The sequence below is a fragment of the Amborella trichopoda genome, chromosome 11, assembly GCF_054954075.1.
Source record: "Amborella trichopoda isolate Santa Cruz 75 chromosome 11, AtrichopodaSantaCruz75HAP2 v2.0, whole genome shotgun sequence".
Classification (NCBI taxonomy): domain Eukaryota; kingdom Viridiplantae; phylum Streptophyta; class Magnoliopsida; order Amborellales; family Amborellaceae; genus Amborella; species Amborella trichopoda.
This window is the reverse complement of record NC_142346.1, coordinates 3689439-3698708: the sequence shown is the minus strand read 5'-3', so window position 1 is coordinate 3698708 and position 9270 is coordinate 3689439. Positions and strand designations below refer to the sequence as shown.

The following is a 9270-nucleotide window of genomic DNA, read 5'->3' as shown; positions in this document are numbered from 1 at the left end:
TTTCTCAATATTCTATATTTTATGCTCTTATTCACGTTTTTTGAAAATGTATGATATTTTAATTTTTAATTTTCTCTATATATTGGATGGCCTCAAATTTGAGTGTTCATATTTTGCATCATGATATGTTTATTAAAATATAAAAATAATAATTTTAAATAAATAAAGTAGCCAAAATACCTTTAAACTTTGTACATATTTTGATAATTATATGTTAATTTAATTTAATTTTATTTTTCTGCATATGCATAATTGTGAGAAATATGAACAAACAAATTTGAGCACAATCTGATGTATAGAAAAAAATTGATAAAATTGATCTTAAAAATGGGACGTGAACATTAAATAATTTAATGGGGACATTTGTAAAATTTAAAAAAATATAGAGGATATTTATGTTAAATACCTTAAGAAATTTTGATAGTAGGGAAGAATATTTTAATTCAAATTGCACATTTCTATGCAGGTATTAGCAAGTAAGGATTGGGTTATTGTGATAAATATATTCAACCAACTCCCCTGCTTTTACCTTTTAATATCTAAGAATATTTCATAAAACCTATATTACTTAGTTTTCAACTTTGGAGAATGTATTGACTGATATTAGTAGTTATTATTCTTATTTCTTTAGCCCCTTCATTGGTTCCTATACCTATCATGTTCCTCAGATTATTACATCATAAACTTTTTTGAGTTAAATTTTTGCTACTGAATGTCAAAAGCCAACGAAGACATTAAAAAAAATCCAAATTTATTAAAGTAGTACACAAAAAGTAATAAGATATTGATTAATGTTACCCTATTTTAGAAAAATGTCCATAATCTTTGTGAATAATGTAAAAATTCATTACAAAAAATTTGGAAATTTACATCGAAGAAAATAAAAGGGAAAATGTAAAACTAACGCATAGGGTTTATGAAAAAGTAGAAGTACCATGTCTAATCCCAGACAAAATTGAAATTAATACTCCGATAGGAGCATGCAATAAGCAGTCCTTAAATGAACCATAACGACTCCCAGGTGCTCTATTTTCGCACATTGAGCCACGTGGCAAGTGGACACTTATCTAAATGCCATAAAACAGAGATTGCAAAATACGAAAGAACATAGATTCTGTCCTCTTAAAGACCCGAACTTCTCTCCCTCTATCTCGCCCTTAAGGCTCAATCTATATCTCATCTTCTTGAGGCTTTATTTTTTCTCTCTATATCTCATCTTCTTGAGGCTTTATTCTCTGTATATATATCTTTCACCTTCTCGAATACTTTTCTCTCACCTTTCTCCCTCTCTCTCTCACCTTTCTCCCTCTCTCTCTCGAACTCCAGTTTCTCTCCGTTAGAAATCTCGAAATAGGGCAACCTTTTCTTCTCTATCTTTTTTTGAGTCTGAAACATTAGGATCCTCTCTCTCTTCTTTTCACTCTTTGTTTTGTCATCTATTCTCTCTCTCGTTTTCTTGATTCTCATTTTCTCTCTCTATTTTCTTGATTCTCATTTTCTCTCTCTATTTTCTTGATTCTCATTTTCTCTCTCTATTTTCTTGAAATCTTTTGGAAGAAATTCTTTTGGGAGAAAAGATATGGCTCTTAATGGATGGACCTTTCAGCAGAATTAGACTTTCGAGGAGGTTTTCCCTGAAGAGTTGCCTGATCAATGGCAGAAAATAACTGAAAAAGCCTCAGGAAAAAGTGATGTCGATGTTCATATGCAATATGGGGCTCTTCTGCCAGATTTAAAAGAAATAGATTCCGGCAAGGTGGAGCTTCCTCTTTCCGGTGGTTCTTGTGAAGTGTCATTTGGGTCGAGACCAGTTCTGGCCAGGTGCGAAACGGAGAGGAAGAAACGATCATGGACTGAAGCCGAGCATAGGTAAGTTTCACTCTACTCTTTTATTGTTAAAAATTATAGATATACATCATAGTTTTTTAAAGACATACAATTGATTGTGGATCAATGTATATGAGTCTTTCTAAGTGATTAAACCTTGGGCGCTTCGATTTTAACCTTTCCCCTGCCTCTCTTTCTTAATTCTTTCTTTCTCTCTTTCTTTCAACTGGTTTCTCTCTCTAAACTGTGTACCCCAGAAACAGTTCGGTCTTGATTTTTTAGGGTTCGTCCTTCTTCCAAACCCTCATATCAAACGAATCCTTTTCACAAAAAAAAACTGACCATAATCTTGAATTATTTCCCGTAAAGAGTTTTGTGGCATTCAACTCACGCCTAAAGCTTTGGATTCAAAACCCTTCAGTAGGTAACTTCATTCAGTTCTTCCAATTGAATTTCTTTTATGGTACTTTCTTCCATTTCGCTTTTTCTTAGGGTTTTACATGCCTTTTTTTTAATGGGTTTTGATATGCTTTATTTGTTTATTTATTTTTTATGGCTAGTGATTGCCATTTCCTTCCAGCCAGACTTATTTTTGGCTAGTGATTTAATGAACTTTGCAGTTGATATTATTACTTTATTAGGGATATTTTCATTTAGGGATAATTGAATGGGTCATCTAATGTGAAACATATTTTCTTATAAACTTGTATGTACTTTATTCGGCCGACTTTTCAAAATAATAAAAACCCACTTTGACAGAAATTTGAAAATTAAAATCCATTAAAAGATATTGTGAATCAGAGACTCACATTTTACTCATTTACGTGAATTTTTCTGATTTTTCATAATTTTTATTGTTTTTCCTCTTTTTATCTAATTTTCTACATATTTTTGTTAATTATTTAATTTTGTATACCTGTTTGAATAGTAAATTGGTATGGTTCGACCAATCCAATTAGACCAATGCCTTCATTGGTTCACTCACTTGTCCGGTCCTAACAACACTGGTTCAAAAACTCGTCTTTGCCAAGTTACTCGGCCCTTGGCCGAGGCTAGTAACTCAGCCGAGTCTAAGTGGACTGGCCAAGTCACATATAACATAAAGAGGTCAAAAAATTTTAATTTAAAAGTATTTCAAAACAAAAAAAATAAAATAGGTAGTAGAAAAGTATTGGAAGACTAAATTGATGAAAAATATATCTAACTTATAGATCACAAGACATTTTGATTTAGATTTTGAATTTTTTTAAAATTTTTAAAACTTTTTTAAGAGGAAAACTATGAAAAGTTCTTAAATCATTTTAAAAACTACCAAAATCATCTAAAGCCTTACATATAACAAATAGTGTTTCCCTATTTTTTCATAGTTTTATATTTGTGCCCGTGGAAGGTAGCCCTAACTTGGCCCGACCATAGGGCGGGCGAGTCTTAATCTCCGGCGAGCTGGATCTTTGTTTAAAGTTTAGGGTTTTCTTTACATATGTCCTTAAAAAAGTTTAATAAATTTCCAAATTAATTTAATAACTTGCCAAATTACTTTTGTGAAGGGCATTTTAGTAATTTTAGGGGCATTTCATAGGCAGACCAGGACCCATATTCCATACATGGGTCCCAGACTCAGACTCGGACCCAATCCCGGACCCAATGAATTATAAATAGAAAAAATAAAAAATTAGTTAAGAATTAAAGTTATCTTAAAAACATGTACCAAAAAATTACTTAAAAATTACCAAAAACATGTAAATAACTTATAAGAAGATTTGATGAATAATTAATGAATTTCCACATTTTAAGACTAATAAGAAGATTTGAAAAGTAAAAATATATATAAATATATATACAATAATATATTAATATATATCGTATATATAACTTTTATATATTTAGAAGGGGTGGGTAAGGGCATAAAAAGAAGAGTGCCGACAGAAGATAAAAGACTATATATATATATATATATATATATATATTACTATATTTGCATTGATCAATTTATATATAAAGATATAGTACAATATTTTAAATGAACTAGGTCAGGTCCAGGGTGGGTCCACCTCGACCTAGACCCAATCCTATTTACTATTAGGGTCAAAGAGTTGGACCCAGACCTGATCCAAATATGTTTTTGTAATTATTTTTTGAAAATATATACAATGAAACTATTTACTTTTGATGCATGGAGGCGACAATTATCATTGATAGTTACATCTAAAATTGGGTGGTTCAGGATTTGCCATTATTTATGCTCAAAGTTCAAAACGGAAATTTTAAAATGTTGTGACACATTTTCATCAATTGGATACAACATCCAGTAGCTAAAAATGATTGTAACCTCCTTATACCAAAAATAAATAGTCTCATAGTATACAATCACTTACTTTTTTTCCACTCTCTTGTATTCAAATTTGTAACTTGCTTGTGCGACAGGCTTTTCCTAATTGGTCTACAAAAATATGGCAAGGGGAATTGGAAGAGCATCTCCAAGCTCATCGTCAAGACCCGCACCTCGACTTAGGTTGCGAGCCATGCTCAAAAGTATTTTATACGACAAAAGGCACTGGCGGAGAAGAAAGAGAAGATGCGCGCAAGCATCCATGACATGAGTGTCGATGATCTTGATACACAAGCTACTGAGGAGTTGAGCTCAACTGAGTTAGTCTCGGATATGATGCATGAGCTCTTGAGGCCGCAAGTGGAACCTACCCAAACTTATGGGTCCATCCCGTCCCCTATGGCATACGAATTCCCAATGCAAGAGGCATCCATGTTATCATTGGACGTCATGCCTTTTAGCCAATTTCATCCTTGGAATAATGATGACCATCGGCATATGTGTGTGCATGCTCTTGATACACAAGCTACTAAGGAGTTGTGCTCAATTGAGTTAGTCTCGGATATGACACATGAGCTCTTGAAGCCGCAAGTGGGACCTACCCATACTTATGGGTCCATCCTGTCCCCGATGGCATACGAACTCCCAATGCAAGAGGCATCCATTTTACCATTCAACGTCATGCCTTTTAGCCAATTTCATCCTTGGAATAACGATTACCATCCGCATATGAGTGTGCATGATCTTGATACACAAGCTACTAAGGAGTTGAGCTCAATTGAGTTAGTCTCGGATATGACACATGAGCTCTTGAGGCCGCAAGTGGGACCTACCCAAACTTACGGGTCCAACCTATCCCCTATGGCATACAAACTCCCAATGCATGAGGCATCCATGTTACCATTCAGCATCATGCCTTTTAGCCAATTTCATCCTTGGAAAAAGGATGACCATCGGCATATGAGTGTGCATGATCTTGATACACAAGCTACTAAGGAGTTGAGCTCAACTGAGTTAGTCTTGGATATGACACATGAGCTCTTGAGGCCGCAAATGGGACCTACCCAAACTTATGGGTCCATCCCGTTCCCTATGGCATACGAACTCCCAATGCAAGAGGCACCCATGTCACCATGCAACGTCATGCCTTTGAGCCAATTTCATCCTAGGAATAAGGATGGCCATCCCCATATGTCTAGTATGGCCTCGTGGTCATGACATGGTAATGGCAATTTTTTTGTAGGATTAGCCGAGATTTTTTTTATTTTTGTTTTCTGAGTAATTCGGCGGTAGGAGTCCAATAGTAATGTTTATGTCAACTGTGAATTGCTCAGGCTCAAAGCCCGATGTTATTTATTTTAGGAGTAGAGTTCCACAGGGGATTCACAAATGTATGTCAACTACGATGAGCCAGGGATATTAGATACTAAGTTTGGCAACCAAATTTTATCCAAGGAAAGTAATATGTATAGTTGACTCCAGTTTTATTTATTTTAGGAGTAGAGTTCCACAAGGGATTCACAAATGTATGTCAACTACGATGAGCCAGGGATATTAGATACTAAGTTTGGCAACCAAATTTTATCCAAGGAAAGTAATATGTATAGTTGACTCCAGTGTTTTAAAAATCGACCAGTCAAACCGGCACAGGCCGTGTCGGGTTCCAGCAGAAAATCGAGAACCCCTCGGTTCTAGAACAGAACCGCCGATATCAGTCTGGTTCAGCCGCGACACGCACGTGCACGAGTGCGACGCACACGTTTGCCTCCCCCACGTTTCTACACACACAATAAAATATCTATTACACATGACTTTATAGAGATCCAAGCAACACTCATCCTTCAATGAGGGATAATTCCCATAAAAAATCATTAAAGCAAGATGATTGAATATATATTATTATAGATGCTAATAAAATCACATGTGGTGATGTGGCCATGTTGGTTGACAATATTGATTTTTTGGTGTATGACTTGAGTTCGAACCCCAAAGTGAACACCAAAAATTATTTTGAGTTTGAACCCCATATCGCACAACTTGAGTTCGAACCCCTTAATGCAAAATACAAAAAAAAATTTGTTGTCAAAAAAAAAAAACAAAGGCCGAAAATACTGTTAAAAATATAGAAAAAATATAAAATAAAAGGTTTTTCAAGATAAAGACAAAAAAAATAATACAACATTTTTTTATTTTTCTTGTAAAAAAAATACAAGGTAATATAACAAGTATTTATTGCAAAAAAAATAAAACAAAAGGTATAAAAAAATAAAATGTACTTTGGCAGCATCATTTTTTTATTTTTCTTGTAAAAAAAAATAAAAAGTAATACAACAAGCAAGAAAAAAATGTAGTACAACATCTTATTCTCTTTTCAAAAAAAAAAAAAACAAAGATAGTCAACAAGTATCATATTTTTCTTGTAAAAAAAATAAAAGATTACACAATAAGTATTTCTTGTCAAAAAAATAAAAAGTATTTTTTAATACAACCTAGGAATAAATGATCTAATTATATTTTTTATTCTTATAACATGATGGTCTTTAACATAAAATTAGTAATATTAATTTAAAGATAGGATTTATACAATGAGGCCATTTGAAATCTCTCTTTCTGCTAACAATCTTTCTACTAATTTATTTTAGAAACCAAAAAAATTAAAGAAAAATTGGTACGCATTCTAATAATTTCTACATTGATAACCAAATATTTTATTTTATTTATTAATTTTGTATTATAAATCATGTTGTGTATTATTTTTCTTACAGATGTCAATAATACATTTTAAATTAGATGATATTATAAAATATTTTGGATTTGTTATTATTTATATAATAAAATAATTATAAAATATTGTTAGTACATAATATTATAGTTAGTTAGGTTATAATAATTTGGGTTTTTTTACCGGATTAGGGTTTTCCACCAATTCGAGATTTTAGTGGCCAAATTTTCATCGATTTAGTCAACTCTTTATTGTAGTCCATATATGATTAGATAATTAATCCATGATATAATTAATCCATGATAATTCTATGATTTCTTTTGTGTGATGTAAATTTAATGGTCAACATAAGTTCATACAGGGAAAGAGTATCTCAATATTCACAAATTGATGAAAAAAATAAAAGTTAATAATGTAATACCCTCATTTCTTATTGGATTCCTAAAAAACAACCTTTATAATGAATTTTAATAATTTTTTCAGATTGTTTTGAAGCTTTAATCCTACTGATTCAGCCGATTCCCTATCCGGATCGTCGATTCATCGATCCGGATCGGTTTTTGCGGTGCCCGATCCGGGTCACCGATCCGCTTTTTAAACTATTGGTTGACTCTAATCTTTATAATGGGTAGCTTTTGATGAAATTTTTGCTTCTCTATTTCATGACATTATCGACATTATATGTTTAGTTCAAGCATTTCATAATGTTCAAGCTCACACCACTCAAATTCATGTAAGGCATCATGAATTGCATTTAAAGATTGTTACCCAGTACTAGTGCAAGAATATCGCCTCGGTTAAGGGAACCAACCCTTGGACGAAGCGAGTTACTCGGTTGAGTTGGAGTGAACTTGATCATGGCTTATACATCACCAAAAAGTCTTAGAAGAATTATATATATATATATATATATGTATATATATATATATATATATATGGAAAAAAATTGGGTGAGCTTACTAGCTCATGGAATAGTATAAGTTCAACGGCCCAGATTGAATCTGGACTGATATGACGAATACAGATGTCTAGTAGTGTTTAAATTTTAATATTTTTTGTACAAATCCAAATAAATTAAAATTTTAGGCGTGTTCTTCTCATCAATCCGCACCTAATAAAAATATATAAAAAATAATTCACGAAAAACAATATGACCAAAATACCTCATAAACATTTTGGGGGTATTTTGGTAAATTTATTTCTTGCAAAATACTTTTTTGATATTTTTTTAAGATTCAACTGTTTTTGAGGTACACACGCTCCAAATTTTAAGTAATTTGGATTCGTAGAAAAAAAATTAAAATTCAAACACTACCGGATATCCATGATTGTCAGATCGGCCTAGATTCAATCTGGACCGTTGGGTTCATTTCTTCCTGTGAACTAGTGAGCTCACCCTAGCATCTACGCCAGATCGTATATAGAGTTTGGTATGCCAACGGTTATGGTTGATCTGATGAAGATCAAGGTAATTTTAAATCCCAAGGGCTAAAATATTGAAAATAAATACCAACTGACACAGTAGGGCATCTAAGCAGTGTTCCATCTCTCCCTCTCGAGATGGGAACTCTCTCTAATATATAATTTTAGTTATAGGCTTGCATAGTTTGTTTCCAATTTGTGCAGAATGTGATAGTTACAGTTGATTTAGCATTCAAAAAAAAAAGAAAAAGAAAAAAGTGAAAGTTGCAGCTGACTTAAGATTCAAAAAAAAAAAAGTGTGAAAAGTTAAAACTGCCTTTCCAATTACAGTAGAAGCATATTTTTCTTGCCTTTTACCTCTTGCTACTAGAAGGTAGTGCTGTTAATAAGCAATAGTTTCACGATTGAGTTTGTGGAGAAGATGTTTGTTGTGCTAGTCTATGCAAATATAGATAATTGCCCATGTTTGATTTTGACTATTTTTTATTGAATTTGGCAAAGCATTTTGTGTTACTGTATAATTTTCTCATGAAAGTTTGGGCAGGTGAAGAATGTAATTTAACGATTGCTTCCTTGTTGAATTGTTAGTGATTGCTTCTTATTGCTTGAAAAAGTTATAGACAACATGAACATGATTATTGAAATACAATGTGGTTTTATGAATTAGGTTGAGTGCAACAAAATGATATGAAATTGGTGGAAAGCAACTGGCTAATGGCGAATATTGGAGCAGACAATGTTTTGGGCTAATCATGTGTCATAGAACTTAAATATGAGTTGAAATAGAGTGTAGTTTTGTGTATTGCATTGGGTGCAACAAAGATCCAGTGGAACTTCTATTTTACTTGTACAGTTGTGTGTTGCATTTTATAATAGAGTGCAACATTTGATCCAGTGGCACTTGCATTTTGCTTTTTACAATTGTGTTGTTGCATTTTGTAATAGAGTGCAACATAGATCTAGTGACATT

The 9270-nt window shown here is 32.8% G+C and overlaps 1 protein-coding gene across 2 annotated transcripts; it reads left to right on the top strand.

Annotated features, from left to right (window-relative positions):
• The first annotated feature begins 1633 nt into the window (after positions 1-1633).
• On the top strand, positions 1634-9045 carry LOC105421320 (uncharacterized). 2 transcript variants are annotated; one of them, XR_016043614.1, is made up of 2 exons: positions 1634-1869; positions 8968-9045. XR_016043614.1 is itself a non-coding variant. In XM_088850775.1 (2 exons), exon 2 carries the CDS (start codon positions 4403-4405, stop codon positions 5372-5374), a length of 972 nt encoding a protein of 323 aa, XP_088706901.1. In that variant the 5' UTR covers positions 1634-1869; positions 4252-4402; the 3' UTR covers positions 5375-5645. The 2 variants fall into 2 exon arrangements, 1 of the variants encoding a protein (XP_088706901.1); XM_088850775.1 differs by lacking the exon at positions 8968-9045 and adding an exon at positions 4252-5645.
• Positions 9046-9270: the final 225 nt, after the last annotated feature.

Coding starts and splice junctions, on each gene's coding strand:
- LOC105421320 (XM_088850775.1), top strand. CDS start 4,403: ATGCGCGCAAGCATCCATGACATGAGTGTCGATGATCTTGATACACAA.